The sequence below is a fragment of the Nematolebias whitei genome, chromosome 18 (assembly GCF_014905685.2).
Source record: "Nematolebias whitei isolate Nwh7 chromosome 18, NemWhi1, whole genome shotgun sequence".
Lineage (NCBI taxonomy): Eukaryota > Metazoa > Chordata > Actinopteri > Cyprinodontiformes > Rivulidae > Nematolebias > Nematolebias whitei.
The window spans coordinates 33,971,078-33,998,139 of NC_056515.1; the positions used below are offsets into that span (position 1 = coordinate 33,971,078).

General features: G+C 39.4%; 1 protein-coding gene across 1 annotated transcript; it reads left to right on the top strand.

Annotated features, from left to right (window-relative positions):
* The first annotated feature begins 4,512 nt into the window (after window positions 1-4,512).
* LOC119424277 (chondroitin sulfate proteoglycan 4-like) lies at window positions 4,513-23,534 on the top strand. Its single transcript, XM_037691737.1, has 22 exons — window positions 4,513-4,573; window positions 7,433-7,596; window positions 8,134-9,219; window positions 9,297-9,707; window positions 9,800-9,921; window positions 10,103-10,211; window positions 10,931-12,256; window positions 14,129-14,221; window positions 14,672-15,169; window positions 15,333-15,467; window positions 16,177-16,374; window positions 16,498-16,680; window positions 18,295-18,471; window positions 18,627-18,825; window positions 18,909-19,040; window positions 19,856-20,031; window positions 20,263-20,458; window positions 20,555-20,726; window positions 20,850-21,246; window positions 21,350-21,502; window positions 21,625-22,206; window positions 22,340-23,534. The coding sequence occupies exons 1-22, from the start codon at window positions 4,513-4,515 to the stop codon at window positions 23,459-23,461; spliced, it is 7,692 nt and encodes a 2,563-aa protein (XP_037547665.1). The 3' UTR covers window positions 23,462-23,534.
* The last annotated feature ends 3,528 nt before the right edge of the window (window positions 23,535-27,062 follow it).

A 27,062-nucleotide genomic window follows, 5' to 3' on the forward strand; every position in this document is an offset into this window, starting at 1 on the left:
TTTTTTTTTCTTGGTATAACCTGAAACCATTTTTGTAGAAGAAACAGACAAATAAATAAATAAATAAAACATTTTATGCATCATCTTCTCTAAGTTACTCTGTTTGTTTCTAACTCCGGCCCTTTTCTCTCAGCATGCTTACATATTAAGCTCATAAATAAAAAAAAGATTATTTTCACACATAAAACGAACAAAAAAAACCATAGTAATCCTCCTTCCATTAACTTATTTCTTTTAACTTCCGTGTTAAAACATATACCTCAGTCATCTCGTCTGCACAGGTGGAGCACGTGACCAGATTTTTGTGCTTTTCACAGTTTGTTTAGCAGCTTCAACATCAATGGACAAACTCTGGCCTCCTCATGGAAGCTGAAGCCAATGCATGTGCAAGCTTGCACCACCCTTTTAGGATACAAAAGGTGAGGAAGGAAGGAAGGATGGAAAGCATGGGGGAGAGGAAACCAAAGGAGGCTGGCATCCGTTATTTTTCCAAGAGGGAAGCGGGATTTGACTCGCTGTTTTCTTTACATGGACACAGAAAAATGGAAGGAGCAGAGAGCTTTTAGGCTTGTCCGTCCACATGCTCGATGTGTTTTTTGTTGTTTTAGCTGCTGCTGGGGTTAAACAGTCCCTCATCTCATCTCTTCCTGCTTCATGCTGTTTGGCTGGTTCTTAGCCAGGTGGTTCCTGTCCTCCGTGTGTTGTACCAATCCCACACGGCTGTGGCTCGAGTCACAAAACACTTTTCAGGGTCAACAAACTGTTTTCTGTTGGTTGCTTGTGCACCAAGCCACCCGCTTCACCACCATATGTCACAGTCCATTAGCTTTCGTCGATTGTGCAGCAAGTTATTTTTGTCTGAGGTTGCTCAACTGCTTTCTGTCATCAGCCTTTCAATAGTCTGTTTATTCTTTCAGCTTTTGTTTCACTGTTTGGTCACAGGCCGTACCTGCAGGGAAATGAGCAACAAAGTTGTCCAGTTGTGCAAACCACTCGTATGAAAGCGAAAACCTAAAAGTGGTTATAGATGTAGCCCCATTTTTTAAAAATGTTATTTCATTTTACTTATTGCAACTTGGTATGCTTTTTAACACAATCTTACATTCTATTTGATGAAATCAGACAAAAAAAGAGTAAAATCAACTAAAAATTTCAGCAATTTTTTAAATTTATTGTTTTTAGTCGGGACCTTTATCATTTATGTTAAGTTTGGCTCGTGTTTAAAACCAAAGTTTGTTATTCCAGGGACCGAAAAGACTCAGAAACAGGACGTAAAAGTGTTTTTACTGTCGACAGGGAATGGGGCCACGAGGATCTTTAAGGCAAGGGATTAGATTAACATCTGACTCAAGAAATATTCTTTACATGGTGGTTAGACAGAAGGTAATGGCTCTTACTATTTGTTGTTTCTTCACAGGTCTGGGAGAGGTTGGAGGATTCCAGTTCCAGTTGGAAGCGAGCGACTCCAAGAGGTAAGTGTCTTATTGCAGGTGGTGAGGAGTAAAGGTGTTCTAGGAGCGCACAGGAAGAAAACATGTGCAGGCAGGTGACTACGAAAAACACGAGAAAATGGTTCTTAGTGATCTCTAGAAAAATGCTGAGGTAGTAAATTTCTCAGTGGCTAGAGGCTGAAAATCACAAAAGCAATATAATGCACAGGCGGAGAGTTCAGTTCAGTTCAATTCAGTTTATTTATATAGCGACGAATCACAACACGAGTCGTCTCAGGTCACTGAACCGTCACACACATATAAAGTCAGTTACTAGCATGAGTTATCTAAGGATCCAACAGATTGCTTTGAGTTTTCACTTCATCGCAGTCTCATATCCCAAGTCGTCTGCTTAAATTCAGTCCCAGCTCATCAGGTCCTCAGCGTGGTCAGCACCAGGGGCGATTCTAGAATCTGACCTTAAGGGGGGCTTAGCCCCCAGTGCTGACAATTGCTCTTGGCTTGAATAACGTGGTGGCCATTGGCATCTGAAGCATTCATAATGTGTGTGTGTGTTGGGGGGGGGGGGGGGGGTTTGGGGGCCTGCCCCAGAAAATTTTGAATAAAGTACCGTATTTTCCAGCATATAATTCACAGTTTTGTGAATAGATTTGTCAGTCCTGCGACTTATGCACCGAAGCGACTTATATATGGTTGTTTTTTTCTTCCATAATCATAACGCAATTTTTGACTGATGCTTTAAATTTCTAAGATCTGCAACAGAGAGTCCTCCCACGCGTGCTCGCTTCGCTCAGATGGTGCAGGCGGAGGAACGCTGAAGCGCTAGCAGCTTCAGACAAGATGGCTGGATGGATGGCGCTGCGCCGCCCAGGCAAAATGAAGCAGTTTTGACCATTAACTAAAGGCATAATAAACACGACGGGTCAGCTGTGATGCATAATAAATGCGACTTATACGCTGAAGCGACTTATATATGTTTTTTTCCTCTTCATTATGTTTTATTTGCTGAGGTGACTTATACTCCATAAAATACGGTAGATGCCATTTTCTGCATTCTAGTGTATTTTAATGGGTTGTTAAACATCTTTGTTTAACTACATAAGTAAACACTTAATTGAACAATTATTTTAGAGAGCTCAACACAACAAGAAGCAGTGCTAAGCTAGCGGCGTGCAACATAGACGCCCTAGCTAAGAGGCTACAGACGTAGCGCTCTGTTTTACATTACACAACCTAATAAACGCTTTGTACAAAATCATTTTAGTGTTAAATGATCATAACGAACAAAGACTAAACTTATGCAACCAGAAGTTACAACATATATCTACATATAAAACACACAAAACAAAGTACAACAGGAAATGTAGCAGTTACCTTCGTGCAGATGAACATGTGGTACCTCCTGTTGATCACTGTTGTATTCAGCTGATCATGAGGTTGGCTGCAGGTTTTATTTTCATTTTCTTTACTTTATTTTCAGGGGTGCTGCTGAGTTAAATTTTAGGGGTGCTTGAGCACCTCCAAAAAGAGGCTAAAATGGCCACTAGTCAGCACATCTGTAAGCAGCGAGAAGGTGAGTACTGGCAGAAGCAGGAATGAAACACAAGCTCATCTCATGAGCATAATAATTTATCCCACAACTGCAGAATTTATTAAAATAAACTACAAATAAAATGCCACTTTGATAGGTTTACAGCTTTTAAGACGTTTTCAGGCCAGGAAACAGGACGGTAATCCTCTCAGCATGGGATCCAGGCTCATTACAGCACACCTCCCCTCTGGACCCGACAGGACCCGTCAGCAGCTCAACCCAGTTTGGGTGTGACTCATTTAAGAGACCTTGCTGCAGTCTGATATTCAGCATCCTGGGAACTAAACCTTTAAACCAAAACAAAAAAAAAGGCCTGTTTGATCATCAAGTCACAGATTTCTATTCATCTAAATGCACAATTAATTTACTCACTTATCCTTGAGCGTGGAGCTGAAGGCTGCCCCTGTTTTAATTAGTGAGATCCTGGACCTTCACAGCAGGTTGGGAGATATTTCCTCCACCAATAAGAGAATCAGGTGTTCAATGACTTATTTGTTTGTCTGCCTTTTGGCAGGGAAATCTACCAGATTGAATTTTTATAAAAGAACTGAGCTGAGTTTTGCTCATTACAACAGTTAAAAAGGTCACCAGCAGGGCTAAGCTGATCAATGGGCCCATTTTATATAACTTTTCAGTCTTATTAAACAGCTCAAAACATACCAGTGCATGAAAGAATGTTGCTTTGTCTCATATTAAACTGCTACACTTTTGCCCAGCATCGTTGCTATTTTATCAATTGAACCTCATCGGTGACAGCACAGTGAGGCTGATGCTTATAATCTCAGGGTTTATTTTTGGTTTCAGTGTTCTTTCTCTCATATTATTACTGTTTTCTCGAATTTATCTTTATTATGAACCTTTAGCTTGTCTCTATTTTTAGTTCTTTTGTGTTTTTCCATAGGCAGCAACGGTTGACCTAAATGTGCACACTTTCACTGACTTTAAATGCAACCATTATTGTTGAATTCATCGTGCGTTTCTTCTGATTTGTTTGTTTTAAGGTTACTCTAATTTTAATTTAAAAAGTGTATGTGTTGACCTTTGTGAAGCAACGTTAATCAAAATGTGAAATCCTAATTCGGGGGACAAATGCTGTGCAGTCCCACAAATACAGGGAGACTTGGTCACCACGTTGTCAAGCTTCATTTGTGTCAAACATCACCCAGCCAGTTTCAGACCCTCTGAAATGAATCTACTTCACACGCCTTTTCTCCTGTATGCGCGTCAACACCGCCCCCCTGTGTTCATGTTCGGTACTGCATCATCCTGGGTTCGATGGGAGGAGCTAAGGGTGGAGCTTCAGTTTAACCGCTCTGCTCAGGTAGATGCTTTCAGAGTTCTGCAACAAATCCAGACTGTTTGGAAGTTGCAGCTGAGGGGAGTGACATGCAGATTGCTGTGCATGGACTGCAGAATCGGGCAGCCAGATGTTGCTCTACAGTTGATTAGATAAAAAGAAGCTCATCAACAATGGGAAGGCTTTTGGCTGACTTGTTCATTCTCCTGCTGATTTCTGGGCACGTTCATGGAGGTAAGGTTGCAGAGAGAGAGAGAGATAAAAAAAACAACACTCATTATGATATGGTATTTTAAAAACATCTGTCAAACTGCACTGTATCTACATTGCTGCAACATCAGGTTGCCAAAACATTTGTTGTTTGCATGCATTTGGGAAATTTGCAATGCATACTTTTTATCCCAAAGCAAAATCTTATTGTTTAATCCAGTCTTATATTGTGAACACAGGGCAACATTATGGCTTATACTTTGTCTTGTTTTGACACAGTGAGGTGTTTGATTGATATGATGCTCCACTGTTTATTGAAACACATAATTGAAATAGCATCAGCAAGATCATTCTGCACTCTTTGCCACTCAACAACCATTTGGTCTGCAAAGACAAAAAGCTCATATATGTTTTGTTTTAATATAGAAAGAGACCTTGAATATTGCGTCAAATGTTTCTTTATGCCTTTCAGACCCAGGCCTCCCTTGCAAAAGATATATGTGATCTCAATGGGATTTGCCTGGTTAAATAAAGGTTAATAAATGGCACACACTTCATTCAAGGTGTCTGCAGGAAGATTACTAATAATCCACTGTGCTGGTATCATACAGGCAGATTAGGATGCACATGGGTCATAATGACCATGGGTTTATGGGCTTTATGAAGAGCAACATGCTGGGCCAGCCTGCTGACGGAGTCCTTCTCACTTGAACCAGTCTGATCACCAATAATAACAGCTTTATTAATTAATTTTAGCACTTCCAGTCAGTAACCAGAAGTGGGAAATAACTATATAGAATTTTAAATATAAAGTTTCTCTATTTTCAAAACTTTCAACATAAATTTGATGTTTTTTTTTTTTAAATGTTTTTCAACCTAAAAAATGTTGGTGAACAAGATCATGTTTATGTCTAACACAAAATCATGAATGGTTCCTAATTACAAAATAAAATGAAATTGTTTTTTTTTTACGTAGAAGCAATTATCGTGAGCAAATCAATATTTTAGAAACTGAAAACTTAGGCAGATAGAATTGTTTACTTTAAATAAAATCTGGTTTGTGCCAAATGGGAACAAAGAAAAATGTAATTATTGTGCTGTGTTGTCGAACATGTGAGAACTTTTCATAATGAGTTAATCAAAATCTTTGGCTTTATTTTCATCTCCAATTTAATGATAACACTGAAAATTTAATATAGTTACAGCTATATGTTTTTTGGATTTTATACTTCCTAATTTGAGTTATAAAAATAATTACTTTGCTGCATTTACTGCTGCACTTTTTGTTTTTCAGAGTTATGCCACAAACGCACACAGACGGATCTCTCTGACCTCTATTTGCTGTATGTTGTATGTTTCCACAAATGGACCCTCGTTTTGACTGAGTGCTCCATTACCACTGTTTTGTAGGTCAAATCAATGGAAATAAAGACAACTTTACTCTTTTTATCATTCACACTTAATGGAAAGGCACATTGGCTTCACTAAATGCCAGTATGCTCTACATGTACTCATGTACTATTTAAAGCAGATTGTCCACATCTGTCAAAACTGAGAACACCATGTGTCAGCTATAGGATGTGTTGTCAGTAAATTTGGCGCTAACATGGTTCCAATCATTAGGAATGATAACATGTATGATGCATGGAATAGTGCAATCACTAGGTCCAGACTCATTTTGACAACAACGACGTGTTAGCTTGTAAAAGATGATGCAACCTAACCTGGGGAACATTAGCGTGTCTGTGTTAGCATGTACACACATTAAACACTTTTTTTAAATGTGTTTATTCTGCTCTAATTTCATAGCCTGTAGATTGAAAAGCAGCACCAAATCTTGGACAATTGATGTTACATTTTGTACCAATAAAAGGCTAGTTTGTGTCATCTGGGTCAAATGGTAAAGTCTAATGAGCATCAGAGCATAGAATCCATTAACAGCCATTAATTGAATTCAGATAAAAGCTGCTAAGTGCAGAATAGACTCCACATTCACATCAGATTAGTGGATTAGCAAATTAACGAGTGATCATTAGGCCTGTCATGATAACAAATTTTGCTGGGTGATTAATTGTCTGAGAAATTATTGCGATAAACGATAATATTGTTTGAAATTTGACAATAATTAGTAATTATTGTCAAATTTAAGAAGAAATGTTTAATTTGCTTTGCATGTAGTACCTTTTTTCTACCACCAGAGGGCAGAATAAGACTGTTTGAACTGAAGGATGGATAGTGAGGGAGCGAGCAGCGTGTCTAAGAAAAATGGGAGGGATGCCCCTTGACGTGACATGGGCCGTCTCTCTTCGGTTCTCAAAGTGGCGGACGCTCGTGTGGTTCGATCTTTTTAGCATCGCATTTTTCACACAAAGCTTTTAGTAAAAAAATCAGTAAACAAGTTCTCAGCTTCTTTTTGCAGAGAAAACCAACTTTTTACACAAAGGCACAGGTTTTGGCAAGTCAGAGGTTTTTCCCCGAGGTCGGCCTGTTAGCTTAGCTCATAGCTTAGCTTCTCAGCTTAGTTGCTTTTAGTTTTAGTGATCCAAAAATGTGGACAGTTAAAATGGATTTTAAAGAGAAATGAGAAAAAGGGGTCAGTGACGAGCACCAGAGTTGATCTTTTTTCATCCAGTGTCTTCAGTAGAAAGAGACACGAAGAAACGATAAAGCCGATAAATGAAAATGAGGTCGATAATTTTCATTTATCATGCGATTAATTGATTTATTGTTTATCGCCACAGTCTTAGTGATCATCACCAAGGTGGTATAAGACCACCACAAGCATTTTTTTTTTAACATTTAGTTTGTAGAAAGCTGCTTTGTTTGCATCTAACCATATCTTTGGATTAAATTTATCTTCTATGTGCCTTTTCTGTCGTGCAGTTTCCTTCTATGGCAGAAGCTACATTCACCTGCAGACAGTGGAGAAGTCCATTCAGACGTTAATCCATGTACGATTTCAAACCTCCAGCCAGTCCGGGCTGCTGTTTTTAGCTGCAGGAAGCAGAGACTTTTGGCTTTTGGAGCTGATCTCTGGACACCTGCAGGTAAGATTCGATCAGTTAAGACACATAGAAAGTAACTGGCAGCTTTTGGATGGAAACAGGAAAACAAGAGGTGCAACAATTTTTTGTTTAGGTGAAATAAAATCGATTTAAGTGTTAGTATTAGGACTATAGAGCTGTTAGAGGCTTCCCATAAGGAATGCTTCACACATGCAAGGAAAGGAAAAAAAATGCCCTGGGACATTGCAGTCAAACATTTAGCTGAGATATGTTGGTTTTTACAATCCAGAGGCAAGTCAGAAAGAAGGCATGCATCATGGTGTCAGATTTCTTGACTAAAGTAAAAAAAGTAAACCCCCTGGCATTGGCTTCAATTTACAACAAGTTCCTTCATGACTGAGATTAAAGGAGACAACCACAGTTGTGTTAACTGTTTTGTATTATTTTATCTAAAATTTGTAGTTTATGTAAGGGTATAGGTATAATGATATTAATAATATTAAGCTGTCCATGAATAAGAAATCCCATGTGTCTTCACCTTTTACCGTTTTCCTTCTCGTCTCCACCCTCACATATCAGGTGCGCCTAAACCTGGGCTCAGGTGAGCGTTTCCTGCGCTCAGAAAAGGGCATCCGTCTTAATGATCTTGTGTGGCACACAGTGGACCTAAACCACACACACCACAATATCAGCATGATAGTGGACCGAACCTCTCGCACAAATCTCCAAATGCCAGGACCAGATCTGGAGCTCAGTGTTGAAGATGGGCTCCTCGTTGGTGGGACCGCCAGACTGAACCACCCGTACCTTCGAAATATCACAACTGGGTTTAGAGGTTGCATGGATGAATTTGTCTTCAATGATCACAACCTACTGTCCAATCTCAAGCAGAAATCTGAATACAAAAGCATCCACGAGATATCTATGGGTTGTAGTCCACAGTTTTCAGCAACAGAAGAAGATCCTGTGAATTTTTTCAGCTCTAAAGCCTTTATTTTGCTCCCACGATGGGAAGTTCTTCAAGAGGGGACATTCGAATGTGAACTGTACACCTCCACAAAAGAAGAAAATGGCATGGTCTTGTATAGCTCTGGAAGTGAGGGAGGGTTTGTAACCATTGAGATAAGAGATGGTCACCTAGTGGCTTCAGTTGGAAATGGAAGAGAGAGTAAAACTGAGTTGCGTTCCTTGACACGTGTCCACAGCAACCAGTCCTGGTACACCATCCAGCTGCACTTGCTGCCTCATAGTGTCCAGCTGAAAGTAGGTAAGGAGTTGGTGAAGGCCAGCCTGAGTCAGGAGCTTCAGGGCATCCAACTCCATGGGCCTTTCTTTCTTGGAGGACTAAATGCTGATGCACTAGAAAACACAGGATTGCCTTTTGTGCCATTAAAAGGAAGAGTAGAAGGCTCCTTTAAAGGATGCCTTCGAAACATTAGAGTAAACTCTCAGAAAACTGGCTTACCTCATGCCATAGTCACCAAAGACATTACTGTGGGCTGTAGCATAGGGCAAGCTCCAAAGACAGTGATCATCTTAAACCCAACAGATCCTCCTGAGTTTGATCCAACAGCCACACAGGAAGTCAGCCAGACTGTTTTGTTGATACGAACACTGGAAGTAGCCGAAGGAGGTCAGGTCCTGCTGGAACCCAAACATTTAAAGGTAAAACCTTTTATATTTTGCTTGTATGTGTGTTGGATTTGTCTTGTGCATTGTTTGACATTTATTTCTGTTTGCAGGTGAGTCTGGATTTCCGTAAACTTGGGATCTCTCCATCACAGTTAGTGTTCCGCATAGAGGAGCATCCGGTTCACGGCCAGCTCCGTCTGAACCTCGGTCCAAATCCAGATAGGTTGCCTGATGAAAAGCAGGAGAGAAATATTACAGTGGGCGCAGAGGAAAAGGATTGGACGTTCAGTCTGCTGGACTTGAAGCAGGGCCGGGTTATGTACGTCCACAGTGGCTCAGAGGGCACGAGTGACTTCTTTACATTTTCAGTTTTCTCCAGCAATAAGAAGGAGCTTCCAATGTTTCTGAAGGACAATCATCTGCACCGGTTTGATATCAGCATAAGTCCCGTTAATGATGCTCCTCTCCTTAGCTTGCCTCAGGGAAACCTTTTTACTCTGCTGGAGAAGTCCAAACGAAAGGTATGTGTTGTAGAATGTGTGAATGATGCAAATTTTTTTTAATGTTTACTTTGATTTTCTTGTGTTGATTAATGTATTCACAATGATCTCAGTTGACAACAGATGTGCTGAGTGTGTCAGACCCAGACAGCAGTTCTGAAGAGCTGTTTTTCAGCTCCATGGGTAACCTCAACGCTCAAGCTGGGTACCTTGAGCACCATGATTACCCTGGCAGGTGGGTGCTATGACTGATGCAACTGATAGATCCTTGAAAATCTTCTTGTAGAGCTTCATATTCTACACGTATTGTAAATAATTGCTGAAAACATAGTTTAGTTGCATGGGGTAAATATGTGGTTAGTCAGAAAGAGGAGGTAAAGAGTGAAATGTCAAATATCATGCTTTTTTTTTTTCAGGGTTATCAACTTGTTCTCTCTAAACGATCTGCAGGAGGGTAAGATTAGCTTTGTGCACACTGGAGTTTCTGCCTCCAGGCTGGCACTCAGGGTCAGTGACGGGCAAAGGGTGAGTCAAATATTGGCTTTTCAAAAATGCAATAAACACAGAAATCTTAGCCAGTAAAGTAAAATATATATTATTTTCAAACTGATTCTCTTTAGGTTCAAATTGCTATTTTCTCCTTATTATTTTATTTCTTTGCTCTCCATCTATCTATTTGGGCGGCTGTGGCTGAGTGGTTAGAGCAGTCGTCCTCCAGTGCAAGACTTGGGGGTTCAAATCCACCAGCAGTCACATGCCGAAGTGTCCCTGGGCAAGACACTGAGCCCCTCATTGCCTCCGATGTGTGTCCCATCGGTGTATGAATGTAATAAAGCATTAATTAGTCTCTTTAGAATGATTTGTTAAATTAGCTTTGTATGTCCTGATGCATGCTCAATAATCCAGGAGAATACAGCACCTCAGACTGAGGAAGTCTCTCGGATGAGAGACGAAACGTGTCTACATTTTTTGTTGATTTGCTTTGTTTTGTTTTTTTGAATGTCCAGAGGACCAGATTTAACTTTTTTAGCTTTGTATAGATCTAGTAGAGTGCTGTATGAATGGGTAAATGAGGACACATATTGTGTTGTAAAGCGCTTTGAGTGTCTTGACAAGATAGAAAGGCGCTATACACGTACAGTCCATTTAGTTTATCTATGCTCATCCATTTCCATTTCTTACCTTTTCTCAGCTCTTTTTTGCTAGTTTTCACCCCCATATGTTGTGTCTTTTCATCTTCCCAGGTGAGCAACACAGTAGTTTTAAGGATCATTGTAGTAAAACTTGAATACCGACTGGTGAACAATACTGGACTAAAGGTAAACCAAGGCGAAGCTTCCATCATTACCACTGGTCACCTTGCAGTAAGTGTTAATGTGGCAGATAACACTGTAGATATCTGGTATGATGTCACAGAGTTGCCCAAATATGGTGAGATTCAGAGGCTACACTCAAGTGGTGACTGGAAATCAACTACCTTCTTCTCACAAAAACTTTTAGAGAGGAAAAAGATCCAATATGTAAGCACCTACCATGGCATCCAGACGCAGAACATCACTGATCACTTCAAATGTAGGGTTATCATTAACTCTCAACCCAAAGAGGAGGTTGTATTCCCCATAGAGGTACAGTGGGTTCAGTTGAAGGTGACACGAAGCAAGATGGAAATCAACGGCCTTGAGACTGCTGTTCTTACTTCTGAAGACCTCCATGTGATTTCTAAGGGTGTTAAACTCAGTGAGGGCAATATCTTCTTCCGGCTGCTGACGGTACCAAAGAAAGGGCAGCTGTTCCTCAACCGAAAGCTTCTGCAAAGGAACTCAACCTTTAGCCAGAAGAACATCACGGATGGTTTGGTGAAGTACGAACTCTTCAACAGGTTGCACGATGACACAAGAGACTCCTTCAGCTTTCAGGTGTTTTCGTTGCACGCCGCCTCCACACCGTATGACTTCAGAATCAACATCAAAGCTGAGTCGACTGCCATCACCATCGTGAACAAAGGTCTTTCCATATTGGAAGGAGCAAGCAAAGTCATCACTAAGGACGTTTTGTTCACTCACACAGCGAGTACTCTGGAGATCTATTACAACGTTACAGTGAGTCCGAAATATGGGCAGATACGAAAGATCAACCTGTCCAACTCAACTTCAATCAATGACAACGTTGTGAAGTTCACAAATCAAGATATCACTGAGGAGCGGATCATGTACGTTCACGATGACAGTGAGACCAAGCAGGATCGCTTTATGTTTCAAGTTATTGTTTTGAAACCACACAAACACACAAACAAGAAAGAGGACATAACCACAGTGGAACAAGCCTTTAATATTTCTATACAGCTCGTCAATGATCAGCGACCTGTTAGGGTTGTGGATAAAATTTTCCATGTGGCTCGTGATGGACAAAGGCTGGTGACGTTAAATGATCTATGCTACCGTGATGATGACTCTGACTTTGAGGACAGCTGGCTGGTCTACACACGGAGGGGCATTCCGATGGGGGAGTTGGTGCTGGCCAGTGATCCCAGTCATCGGCTGTACGAGTTCACGCAGCGTGACATCGAGCAGGTCAGCGTTTTCATTTATCTGTAACGAAATATGATGGTCCAAAATATGAATATAGTAAATTTGTGAATATTGGTGAGCAACATCCATCGTCATCGCCACTGAAGACGGTGGTTATACTAGAATCTTGTAGAAATTAAGATTAGATTGTGTAATTTAATTGTCCTCACAATTTTTCAGCGTTTTGGCATGACTGCCTCAGAGGAGTTGATGGGGGAGAGGGAGGGCTCCAGAAACCATCTTATCACCAGCAAACTTTTTTCCCACTATGGTACTTGTGGGAATCCAGTTTTTTTTTTGTGGCTCCTCAGACTGAAGAAGTCCTTTGGATGAAAAACTAAACGTCTCAGCAAAAAAAAAAAAAAAAGTCCAGATGACACCTGACTGAACATTGTTGGATTTGTACCTGGATTATTGAGCATGAACTTTTTGAATTGTCTTCATAGTTTCTATGCGCTACATAAAAGTTCCATACTTTATATAACATATGTTGTAAGCCTAAAAAAGAGCATATTCCTTTGCAATGTCAATAAGATTGTCATTGCTATAGCCCTTTTTGTGTTTGCTACAGCCAATTAGCTATTGGCCATCATGATTCCAGTTGATGCCAACAGTTAATTAGTTTTAGATGTACATACTTATTACTGTCTGAAAGTTTTATTCAAATTTGCTCTGTGATTTAGGATATAATTTACTAATAGACAAATACACACACACACACACACACACATACACAAAGACAGGCAACATTATTGCCTGTCTTTCATGGCAGTGGGTGATAAATGGTAAAATAGAATAACAACGATTGCTCCTAGCTATAGCTGTTTTAACGCCTTTCAAAAAAAACATGATAAAATCTTTTTTTGTTTTATTTGATTTAGAACTGGGAACATAAAGGCTTATCAATATTAAGAATATATTGTAGGAAACTGGGAACAAAGGCACGTTTTAATCATTTTCCCCCCTTCGCCTCACCTTTTTACACTTGTGTTGCTTAGTGAGTCTATCTCCTAATTATGAAAAACTTTTCCAACCAAGAAAATGTAACTCAACTGGATGCAGTACTTGAAAGTTGATCCTGACAGAGTTTTAAAACAAAATACCTATGTGTCTTCAACCCCAGATAACACAAATTATACCGTATTTTTCAGACTATAAGGCGCACTTAAAATTCTTTAATTTTTCTCAAAAATCGACAGTGAGCCTTATAATCAGGTGCAGCTTTTGTATTAATTCTGGTTGTGCTTACTGACCTTGAATCAATTTTATGTAGTTATTGTGAATGAGTTGAATAAAGTCTGACTTATCTGACTGTTTTGTTTCGCTTAATGCACTTTATAATCTATCCATCCATCCATCCATCCATTATCTTTACCCGCTTATTCCATTTTGGGTCACGGGGGTCGCTGGTGCCCATGTCCAGCAATCACTGTGCGAGGGGCGGGGTACACCCTGGATGGGTCGCAAGTCCATCACAGGGCCACATAGAGACACACGAGACAAACAACCATTCACTCTCTCACTCATACCTAGGGACAATTTAGAGTTACCAATCAGCCTAACATGCATGTTTTTGGTCTGTGGGAGGAAACCGGAGCACCCGGAGAAAACCCACGCATGCACGGAGAGAACATGCAAACTCCACCCAGAAAGGCCCCTGGACCGGGGTTTGAACCAAGGACCTGCTCGCTGAGAGGCAGCAGCTCTACCAGTTGTGCCACCGTGCTGCCCCTTTATAATCTAGTGCGCCTTATAAACAGAAAAAATACAGTACATAAAAATTATGCATGTATCTTCAACAACATATTGAATTCTTTATGAAGATGAATAATATTATATTTAATCATTATTGCGTTTTGTTGTTTCTTCCCCCAGAATAAGTTGTTGTTTATCCACAGCGGGGTGAGTTTAGGACGTTTTGTCCTTTTCGTAACAGATGGGAAACATTATGTTTCAGCTCTACTAGAGGTAAATATTTCTTAAGATTGGTATTTTATTGTATTTATTTACATCAAAAATTATTGTGAACTATGATGTTTGCAGAAAACATTCTGATCTGTAGTAATAATAGGGAGCAGGTGGAAGAGAGTTCGGAGAAGTAGGAGTGCTCTGATGAGAATAGAATTCAATGAGGGAGGGAGGGAGACAAGTGTAATAGTGACACTAAAAGGCAAAGAGGTAGTTCTATGGACAGCTGTGAATTGGGTTATTGGAGAACAATAATGTCAATAAAATGAAAACCCAAAAAGCAGGCTGAAAGAAAACTACAAGTTTTAAAAGCCAAGAAATAGAGAACCCAGTATGCATCATTATGAAGGCTTAAATGTATTATTCCTCTATGTTCACACTATTTATTAGCATTTTTATTTATATTCGTGAATAATTTGCTTCTGATTGATATGTATCTAATTGGTGCAGGTGATGGCACAGGATCCGTACCTGCAAGTGGAGAACAGCACTGGTTTAATGGTCCAGCAGGGTGGCATAACATCCCTGACTTCTACTAATCTCAGTGTCACCAGCAACCTTGACATCCGAGACCCCCAGGAGGTGACGTTTGAGGTCTTTATTCCACCTAAACATGGAGTGCTCTGCTTCAATGATGGACTGAGGGAGACCATAATAGGAACAGATGCCATTTCAGTGTTCACCCAGGGAGACCTGGTGGCAGGGCGCTTAGCGTACCATCACAGTGGAAACAATGAGCTGTTGGATGTCTTCAATGTGACCGCAAGAGCAAGAGAAAGGAGCACAGAAAGGCGTACAGAAAGAGGGAGGAGGGAAGTACACCTGGATATCGGCGTGCCTGTAAAAGTGTACCTGGAGAGTCATCAGAGACCTCCGACTGTGAAAAACAACCATCCAGTTGTGGTGGAAGAGGGACAAAACGTCTCTATAAGTAGGGAACATCTAGAGGTAAGAGATAATTTCTAAAATCTGTGCAAATATTTTGTTCTGTGAGCACCAAATCCTCCAAATTTGTAGAAATATTATATAATTTATGTCAAACATTATTGCAACTTCAAGATGCATGATTTGAATCTCCACTTTTTAAAAACTTGTATATTTTTATCTGTAGGTGGTGCACCCGGACAGTCAGCCCTCAGAGATGATATTTACGGTCTTAAACTCTCCTGCAGTGGGCATCATTTATAAATTATCTGCTGGCAAAAAGGATCATCATGTAAAAGGAGAAAAGCAGCACCTACATAAGGTAAATCGCAACAGATTTGGTTTTTGACAAGTTTGAAAGATGAAGTATCCTGTTCTGTAAATGAGGGGAACATAACAGTTTTACTGCTTTGTTGTTTTGTATCTGGACACATGGTGGTGCTGTACTTACAGATTTGAAATATTTCATTTATTTATCTGTTTGTCAACTGTCTGACAAGTTTAATTTTTCAACTTCCACTCCTCTTGAAATATAAGTAATTACATTGAGTTATACTAAAAGAGAACTGATTATTTTGAAGAAAAAAGTATCTAAAGGTTTTTGACCATCAGATATTTTAACAGCAAAACCTTGCATTAACAAGGAAAAGGTACAGATTTTTCCTTGTAATATTTGTTTGTTCTTTTCATACTCTTGTTGCTTCTACAATGACGAATCCCCATAAATTTCAGTGTCATTATGTGTGGTCTAATCTTGTGTGCCTTAACCAGATTTAGTTGCAAATTGATAAGATTTTCTCATATAAATGTGACAGGTTTTTTCTAAAATGTATTCTTTTAAAATTAGAATGTATGTTTGTTTGTTTTTTTTGTTTTTTTTCAAATATCAAACCTCTTTTAGGTTTAATCCTTGCCTTCATTCTTTTTTTTCCCCACTAATAATATCCAAAGCTAGCCCCAAACAGTGATGTAGGATTAAACAACCCAGTGATCAACATAGAAATAAGCCTATATTTTTAATTTTTATCCAGTCCTCTGTCCGGGATATCAAGGAGCACCCTTTAACATCCTTCACCCAAGAGGATCTCAATCAGGGATTAATCATCTATGATCATCAGGCTGCAGGATACTGTAATGACTCTGTTCTGTTGGAGGCAACCAATGGGGTAACAAAGGTTGGCCCGATCAGACTGCTCATTGATATCATACCAACCCTTCTTCCCTTACAGGTACCACAAGTTTAAACAGATAACACAACAAAAGTTTTAAAGCTGAAAACAAGCTAATTTAAAATTTAAGCTGCAATGATCCAAAACTGAACTGTCAGCCAGTGCTTTCTTCTGCTTGTATAGGTGTCTAACTTGATCCTTGACGAAGGCATGTCCCAGCCTCTCACTTCTGAGATCATCAAGGTTGCAAGTCATCACTTCTCAGGGATGAATTTTTTGTACCAAGTAATCGTTCCACCAAGATTTGGACACTTGGAGCACAGCCGGATTCCAGGGATGCCTATCAATGCTTTTACACACACTGAGGTTTGACTGAGCACAGAAAACACAAATCTGAACATGTTAGTTCAAGATGCACTTCTTCTCTTGTCACAGGCTTCACAGAACATTTAAAAACTGTTGGCATGTGAATCAGATATGTATGAGTGTAGTATGCCCGGCTTTATCCAATTACAAAAAACATACATGTGTCACAATCGGCTGGTGCTGGTGAGCCCAATGGTGCAGGCAGGCAAGGACTCAGGATGGAAATATATAAAATAAATAATTTATTAACAAAACAAAGAGCTGACAGGGCAGCAAAACAAACATAGAATAATCAGGGGGTACTCACGATGTAGACAGGTCATCACAAATCTTAACATTTAATTGATCATGTAATTCTCAAAATTGAAAATGAGAAATTAATGAGTGTAAGTTCCACAAAATTCCTGGGGGTCCACATAGACGAATCCTTAAATTTTAAATTGCATATCGAGTGTCTCCTAACAAAGTTGTCCAAATATGTTGGCTTGTTTTTGAAATTATGATATTATTTGCCTCTATTCACACACTCTTAACAATGTAAAAAAAACTCTCATTCTCTCATTAAGCCACACCTTACATACTGTAATGTTATATGGTGCAATACTTACCCTAGTTATCTTAAGAAATTTGAAAGTCTTCAAAAGAAGATAAGAGTTGTGTCATGGTCTGAGTATAATGCCCCCACATCCCATCTATTTCATCGTTTTGGTCTTCTTCGGCTGACAGAATTACATGTGTATCAAAACGCCTGTTTGATGTTTCAAATTGTAAATAAAACTAATAAAAGATTAACAGAGCTCGTTCCAAATCAGTGGTCCACAACATACTTATAAAACCAGGAAAAAAACATCTTATCTACACCAAATATAGAAGACTTAGAATAACTAGTCAAACCTATTCTGGGAGGGGCCCACAGATTTGAAACAAGCTTGACGAGAGTTTGAAAGAGTTGAAATTCATTTCCACCTTCAAAAAACAGCTAAAGACCAAATTGTTCCATTTGTATACTTGAGATCACTTGTAGGACCTGTAACTGATTGGTCAGAGGTAACATAATCTGTATTGTATGTGGAATTTGTATGAGGACTGATGTTTTATTGTGATGTTATTTTAATATGTTATAATTTGTATGTAATATGTACACAGGCTCCATCTATAAGCTTTAAATAGCTTTTTTGAGACCTGATTTAAGCACTGTTATCTTGCAGTTATGCGTTATGATTAATTTTGTGTTTGTGAATAAACTAAACTGAAACACAAACACACCAGTGAACAGAAGACAATGCCAGGACAAGGACTAACACAGACACACAGACTTATACAGAAAACAACATTTAGACAAAGTGAAGGCACCTGTGAGTAATCACAGATGCCAAAGAAAGAGACAAGGGATGCAAGACATAAACACAACACAAGATGGGGCTAGATACTAAAGAAACACAAACCCTATAAAGATAGAAACAGAGGATCAGGGGAACGCAGACATAGACACAGCACCAGAGACCAAACCACAACTCCTACGTGTCATAAAATACTTGTCTGTAATTGTCAATAGTTGAGCAAAACTATGTTTGACTTTGTAATACATTTTTTTTGTCCAACGTCTGGTTCCAGGTAGAACATGAGTACATCTCCTATGTTCATGATGGCAGTGAGACACTGACGGACAACTTTACCATCATGGCCAACCAGACAGAATTAAAAAAGCACAGCCTGCCATGCATCATTCACATCAATGTCTCACCAGTCAATGATGAGACTCCTGTCGTCACAACCAACCAAGGCCTGAAGGTGGGAATTATCCTCACAGTTTGTTTACCAGTTTGCTATTTTACCACCTAATAGCATGCATCCTTGCATTCTTTGTTTAGAATGTTTTTTTTTTTTTTCAATGTACTTTTTAAGAAAATCACTGTGGATTTCTTCCTGTATTTTTGGTTCTTCAGGTGTGGGTGGGTTCAGTAACAGAGATAACCACAAATGAACTGAGTGCAGAAGACTCTGACACACCACCTGAGGGGCTGGAATTCATTATCACACCCCCCAGCAATGGACACTTGGCTCTGAAGAGTGCTCCCTCCCGACACATTCTGAACTTCACCCAAACTCACATTCAAAGCAAACAGATGGTGTTTGTACACAATGGTATACATATGGTGGTGTCAATGTCAATGGGAACCTTGTACTGACATGAGCTTTTCTTTAAATCCTTCCTCTCTTCTGCACAGGTCCATTATCAGGTGGTTTTCACTTTCAGGTGAATGATGGAGTGAATGTTGCTCCTCGTCAGATCTTCAGCACAACTGCTCATGCTTTGGTTCTCTCCTTGCAGAGAAACCATCCCATGGAGGTCTACCCAGGTATACCTTACTCAGCATCTATAAATTACACATTTCATTAAACAGTAAAGTGGATTCAAGATGGTTTGACATTATTAGAAATTTAAATTGCCCAGAAAATACATAAAGTATTATCACCCACCGGTAAGTATAAATGAAATTACACATTGACAAGAAAAGCTTTTAGCATAAGGATATATTACACAACAACATGGCCACTAGGTGGTCTTGGTAGCTTAAGCCAGATATAGTCCCTCTTTCCGTTTGACGTTAAAGTGGTTTTATTCTTTAAACACACACTCTTTTATGTCATATTGTCCTTCCTTTCAATGTGACATTTTTAAAGTAGGTAATTCACTATATTGACAGAAACACCAGAACATTAGATCAAAAGGGACTGTATGGAGTTAGTTGCCCTTTTGAACCAAAGGTTCCACTCTTTTTAGGAAGCTTTTGGTAAGATTTTGGAGTGTTTCTCTAGGAATTTATGGCCATTCGTTCTGTAGAGCTTTTATAAGACATGGTACTGATGTTGGATGAGCAGGTCTGGTCTGCATCACTGTTCCAGTTCATCGGTAAGGTGCTCAATGGTATTGAGGTCATAGCCTTTCTTTATGCTCTGGGGCACATTCATGCTGGTACAAACATGAGCTTTCTGTGAAGTGCTTCTACAAATTTGGAAGGATAGTATTGTTTCAACATGTCTTGGTATGCTGAAGTATGGGCTTCGTTTAAGCCCATCTTGACCTTTACAGCTGTTTGAAACTTGTACATGCAGTTATGACCATTTACTACCTGATTTTTCTATATGATTGTGTCTTCTGTTCCTCTTGAAGGCTCTGTCACACTGATTTCAGACCAGGAGCTTCAGGTTGTAACAAACAACAACAGTGACATCAAAAGAAACCAGCCTGTAACATATGCTGTGACTTCTCCTCCTAAACTCGGCCGCCTTGTCCAACGAATGCATGACAACTCTTTCAGAAATATTTCTACATTTACTCAGAGCATGGTAGGATTGTGTGCCTTTGCATGTGCTTTTCTATGGAATATTGAGAGGCCAGACAGCAAAGTTAAATAAGAATATTGACACTGATTTTTGTTGTTGTTGTAAATTTCCAATGAGAGATAAATAAGACCAAGATTTACCATATGAGGGAGTTAATTGACTAACCAGAGTAATATTTTAGAACACTGTATTTTCCTTGTCCTTCTTTAATTTTATGTTTTTACTGTCCCTCAGGTGAATGATGGTGTTATACTGTATGATCAGAACAAGCCAGAGACAGTCGGGTGGTCAGCATCAGACTCTTTTTCTTTCACTGTAACTTCTCCGCCTGCTTTTCTTCCTCCACACACTTTTTCCATCTTAATTTCCTACCAAGCTAATGAGCATCAGGGCAACCCTCAACACAAGACCAGACTTCTGAACAATGCAGGTACCAGCGCTCTTTCAGGAGTACAAACATCTTGTTCCTGGAATAGATGATGAAAGTTCATCAGGGCAACATTTGCTGTCTGTATTGTTCTGTCAGGTGCTGTGGTGAAAGAAGGAGGCAGTGTGACAATTGATCGTTACAAGTTGGATGCTTCTTATCTGCTGGGTAATGTTCCAGAGTCCCAGAGAAAAAAACACCATGTCATGTATCGAGTGATTTCTCTGCCCCGACATGGAGTGCTGTCTATACAGGGACACCATCTCACCAGGTGCATGGCGGTTATTAAAAAAAAGATAAAACTGCAGGGTAACAACAAAGTATCAATGTACTCCCAGTCTGGAAATGTTTACCTAATATTATGAATGTGTTATGGCATATCATCCTTTTACAGAAACCAACCAGATTTCTCCCAAGCTACCCTGAACAAGTTTGGCATCACATATGTCCATGATGACTCGGAGACGACAAGCGACAGCTTCACTTTTAGGGCCTGGGCGGCTCCTTTCCACCACTCTTCCTCTTCCCAATCATCACCCATGTCTGTTTTTTCCTTGGATTCCTCGTCGTCTTTGTTATTTTCCCCTCTTCATTTGGCATCAGCATCCTCCTTTCCATCACTTGGCAATGTTTCTCATCGTCATCCTGTGAAAGACCGAGTGACTGTGACAGAGACATTTAACATCACAGTGACGCCGGTCAATGACCATCCACCGTTGATCAGAAGCAGAGCACCCAGTATGAAAGTTGTGGTTGGAGAAAGAGTTGTTCTTGGACCAGATCATCTTCAGGTGAGAATTTCTTGATGTTTTGCCTTAATGTTTTGTTGTAATTGCTTTAGTGAACATTGCTTTAGAAGTCTTGTAAAGCAATCTTCACACCATAAATATTCAGGTTGAAGACCATGATACACCACCAGAGGAGCTGCACTACTTTGTAATCAGCAAGCCCAACAATGGTTACCTGACTTTGGGAGAAAGACCAGAATCAGTCACCTCTTTTACTCAGTATGATGTCAACCATGGCCGACTACATTTTATTCAGCAGGTGAAACCAATTTGAATGTCTCAGTTCATTTGTACACTGTTATATGTGTGATATACAGTAAATCAAGCTTTAGGCTGGTCAGTATGCTGAAGAAACAATCTTTCTTCATGTTTCCCCTTTAGGGTGAATCCTCAACAGGAGTTTTCTATTTCAATGTTACTGATGGTCATCACCGTCCGGTCTACAAATTGTTTAGCTTAGAGGTGATTAAACCCACTGTATCCATGGTGAACAACACTGGGCTGTCATTGGTTCAAGGTCGCACCGCCGTTGTTCTGACAACCAACCAGCTGGCAGCTCAAACCAATGGTCAAAGACAGGCCAACATCTCCTACACGGTTACCACACACCCCTTTCATGGACGCATTGCTATAAACGACCAAGAGGTGATCACCTTCTGCCATGAGGATCTCCAGTTTGGTCATGTGGTTTATCACATGACAGATCTTAGTGCATCAGAGGACAGCTTTCAGATCTCAGTGTCAGCATCATCTCTTGGTGTAGATTATGGGACTTTACCAGGGCAGACCGTGAATGTGACTGTGCGACCTCTGGTCTACTTGAGAGAACCCATTAGAGTTCCAAGTGGCATTGCTGTGAAACTGGGGAAAGCCATGATTGATGCCTCCGACTTGGCCAGAATAAGTAGAGTCAACCCAGTTTTTGAGGTTCTGTCTCCACCAAAACATGGGAAACTAGTCAAGGTAATGCAGATTGCTGTACACATTGTCATTGATTGTTCAGCATTGTTATAAAAACAGCTTAACCGTTAGTGTGAAATGGTCTCTATGGTATTGTTGATACTCATTTACTGTACTTGTGTGTTCACATATACAGATTACCTATGACCTTGACGAAGCGGCAGAGGACCTGAAGACATTTACGTTCAGAGATGTTGTTCAAGGCAGAGTTGCCATCGAAGAGACCCTCAGTGACTCTGACAACCAGCTTAACATTAATGAATCCAGAGTCACAACAGCTCGAGGCAATGCACCTGCCACACCTCTCAATGATTCCTTTACCTTCTTGTTGAAGGCTGGAAATGTCCAGCCAGCAAAGGGCGAGCTTCACTTCACCATTTTTCCCCATCGCCAAATGCGTCATGGCTCAAGAATTTCAAATAAAGTGGATACTAGTAGTTCAAGTCATGAACGCACGACAACCCGTTTCCAGACACACAACAGGACTACAACAAGAGGTGGACAAGGAACATCTGTAACAGACGGTGTGGCCGGGGATGGTTTGCAACCTCACATTTTGTCACAAAGAAAACAAAACAAGACCCAGCATAAGGTGAAGTCTCATAACCGCTCGGGGAACCACACACGCAGCGGGACCCATGGAGGGAGATCGGGGATCATTCCAGAGGGAGCAGAAAAGGGCAGCAGTCATACCCCACAACCTCACACTCCTCCTGTCCCAGAGACACACACTCCTATGAACCATCCAAACACAGACCTGGTTCATGTTCAGATTCTCCCTCGCCCTTCCTCTGATCCACTTCTTATTATCTTGCCACTGCTGGCCTGTTTGCTTCTCATCATAATCCTTGTGGTTGTGATCCTGGTGTTCCGCCACCGCAAAGAGAAACAGGCTCGGCAGCAGCTAATGCAAGAACTGGCTGCAGTGCAGTTACCCACGGAGGACAGCCTTTACCTGGGACGGCCAGAACGCAGTATGGCTATGCCCAATGTGATGGTCACCCCACTTGGCTCTGCAAGCTGCCCAACTTCCCCCAGGATACCATTGAGTCCGAGGAGGAGTCTGGCTCCTGGAATGACCTTCTGGGGGCCATTTGAATCTGATTTATTGGGTGGAGATGGACATATTAGAGGGTTTGACAATAATGAAAGAAACAATAATACTTGTTGTAATTCACCACCAGATTCTCCTGCTGTATTCACCTGGAGATCTCGGTCCTCTATTCCATCTCTTAAAGACAATCAGTACTGGGTTTAGGAAAATGTAACTTTTATATAAACTGTGCCTTAGAGGTGTAATGACTGAGAATGATACTGTATATCTGCTTTTTAGAGATCGTGTGGTCATGTTGGGCACATCCAATGTACTTTGGGGGAAAATATGTACAGTGTGTGAACTCCAGTTTATTTAAGTCCTTAGCTTTAGTTTGATAGAAAGAATTCCTCAAATTCATTTTCAAGATCAAGTAACAGTTAAAGTAGATTCTGTACTAGACTTGCTGTCAGACCAACAGCGAATGAGTTGTATGAAGAGTAATATATTTTTTTAACCACTGATGAACAGGAAAAATAAACTTCCAGTAAATAGAGGATTTTTTTTAGTTGGGAATGATGCAACTGAGCTTTTCACTGCAACTTGTTTATGAGTTGATGCAATGCTTTTTAAAATGTTGCATGTCAGCTGGTAGATTGAGTTTGTACCGCACATGTAACCTCAGGTTCTGCGAGTTTCATGCATGTAAAACACCACCTCCCAACCTTCATGTATACAAATACAGAAAAAAGAAATGGATGAACTTTTCTGTCATCTGCAATCATGTACTGGTAAATGCTTCCGACAGTATATTAGAAAAAAATAACTCACTGTTGGATGTAAATGTAAATTGCTGTCATCCCCTTAAATCCATATTGTTGATATATAAAACATTTACAATAAATTATTTCTTCAAAAACTGCTGTTTGTGCCATGTTCTAACAACTTTGTGCAAACCAGCCAACAAAGCAATCTATTGTTCTGTCAGCTGATGTGAAAGGATGATGTCCTTCTTTTTGTCATGCATTTTTCTCGCCCGTCTTTTGTAATGTCCATGTTTCCACAGTAAAAATGTGCAAACTGCAAATGTAAAAAAAAAAAAGACATGTAAATAAACCATATTTTTTAAAATATATATAACATAAATAGGCAGTAACTTGCAGAGCTACTATAAATCTAGTCCATTACTTTCAGTGTAAAAAGGTCGATTCACATTTTAAAAATTTATACACAATTTGAACCATATTTATAGCTGTTAAGTGACCCATTTATTTACTTGTATCAATCTGCCTTAAGAATCAAATAATTACAAACATTTTGTAGCATTTTTGTTGTAAGCTGCAAAAGTTCCTCACTTTGACTATTTTTGGGGGGTAAATCTATTAAACATTCCACAAATAACAGTTTAACAGACATAAACATGTATTTTAGCACCAACAAATCAATTACCAGAGTAATTAGATGAGGTTGGAATAATCTTGATTGCTAAAAAAAACATAAGTGATCCTTTGTTTTTAGATCCTTTGTTAGACTTTTATTTTTTCTGTTATGTGGCAAATCCTTTAAGTATGACTCAAACACTTTTATGTAGATACTTTTTAGTGTGCAGCCTTTACTTTCATCCTCAGTTGTCCTGTTTTCTCTTTTATTTGAGGAAACATTTCCCATTTTCAGCTAATTGCTATGGAAAAACCAGCAAACCTTCAAAGAAACACACTGACAGACCTGTAGAAAGCTTGAAAACTAATTTAAAGGATTGCAAGACAATAAATCTTCTTGGTGAAAACAGCACTGACATAAGAATAAACCAGAATGCTAATATGAAGAGCCAAGCAGTGAGTGGAGAAAAGAAAAAAGTCCCTTTAAATAATAAACAGCCTGTGGTTGAAGTAAACTGATCTGCAGATTGTGAACGACGGTGTCAGCTGTCAGGAACACACATGCTGCAGTCTTCACAAGGAAACAAAAGTCAAAGAATGTTAACTCAATAGGAAATCTTTGACTTGACTAAAACACAAAGAACAGATTTTAAATTTAAATTTATACCTTGGTGACATCTAAAAGAATCTAATGATAGAGAAAAAAAAAAAGTGTACTGTAGCTAGTATTATTTTCAGCAGCATGCATAGTGTAGAAAAACAAAGTACAGTAGTCCCTCGTTTATCGCAGGGTATCCGTACCCTGAAAAGTTAAATCAGATCGTCTGGACGTAAAAATTTTTTAAAAAATGTAGAAATGTTTAGTCTATAGGATGAAAGACGAAACATTTCTACAATTTTTTGTATTTTTTTTTTAATCGTCTCTCCAGCTTTCTGTGGCCTCCTAGCGTCCCCTGTCGGCTCCCCAGGGGGCTGCGGTCCCCCACTTTGAAAAACATTGTTCAAAACAATGCTGCACCCTGCCACCTGCCAGGCTCTTGGCCACGCCCACTTCTCCACAGCAGAGCAGAGATCAGCTGATCAGCTACAGGAGGAAGCTTCTCCTGCAGCTTGGGCTGCACACAGGTACTAAATAATTTAAAATAATGTATTTTAAATATAAATTCCATGCAGATCATGCGGCTCATCCATCAATCAGCCAATTGTGTGTCTTGTCCATTCTTACTTTGAAAAACCTCAATACAGCAAGTCCGTGAAAAACTAACCGCGAAGTAGCGAGGGTCTGCTGTAGTGCACATTTTGAGCATTAAAATGTGAAGAACTCTGCTTTTACAACACCTGCTAAAACTTCATAAACAATTTGTGTCTTTTTGAAAGAATAAATAAACTAAGACAGAACATGGATCAGGTAAAGTAAGAAGTTGTATTCAGAGAAATTAAAACAACATGGAAACATTATTTACATATATTCCACTTTTATTGGTTTATTTATTCAATTCTGCCAATAAGTCATTTATGAAAGTAATTAAAAATAGTAAATAAACACAACTAGAGGATAATGGGTTCTCTTGTAAACCTTAAAAAAATTCACTGTCAGCAAATATGGACCAAATCTTGAAAGAACCACATTCTGTACGTGAACTATTGACAGTGGCAAATTATGTAAAACCACTGTAGGGCAACAAAACTAGTTATTTATAGAAATACATATATTTTTATTTAGTTTTTGCTCAAGTCCAAAGAGCCTCCCTGCAAGACTTGATTACTAAGTTTTTTTTTTTTTTTTACCAGTCTTTCTTGGTTCAGTGATAAAATAGTGATCACAACAAAAAGTTGTGAATTTATTTTAGTACATTGTTACATATTGTGCAACTTTTCTTTAAACTTATGCAGAGTTTAAACATTGTGAGACCATTCCATTATAAGAAATGACAACAATATGTATAAGAAATGGAGATGAACAGACTGCACCAATTTTAACAAACACATGTTTTAAAGAAAAAACATTACCTTTCAAATAATTTGAAAGTTAGAATACATCCATCACCTTAAAGAACATGTCTGTACCGATTCTGACGTCTAAATGAGATTTGAATAAATCACCTAAAATAAAACCAGACGATTTAAGATGCTGAAATTCTTGTAGTTTTAAATTTTAAAATGGTGAAACCGTTTCAATTTGTGAGTTATAGGAGATGTTCGAGGTCAAAATGTCTTTAGCTGGAATGAAAGGAGCTGATAATTCCCTCTGTTCCACCTTCCACAGTCACAAAAGTCTCCAAACTGTGTAACCAAACAATACTGAGTAAGTTATTCAAGTAAAAGCAAACAGAGTGAAATAATAAAGATCCTTAAAAAGTTAATTTAATTTTGTCTTTCAACTATCAAACAGCTGGAGCTTAGAAATTAGAAATATTTCCTGTCATTGTTTACGATGGGTTAAACAG

Excerpts from the sequence above, each read along its gene's own strand:
- LOC119424277 (XM_037691737.1), top strand. The coding sequence starts at position 4,513 with ATGGGAAGGCTTTTGGCTGACTTGTTCATTCTCCTGCTGATTTCTGGG. Across the intron at positions 9,220-9,296 it reads TGGAACCCAAACATTTAAAG|GTGAGTCTGGATTTCCGTAA; the intron begins GTAAAACCTTTT and ends TTCTGTTTGCAG. Across the intron at positions 21,503-21,624 it reads GACTACATTTTATTCAGCAG|GGTGAATCCTCAACAGGAGT; the intron begins GTGAAACCAATT and ends TTTCCCCTTTAG.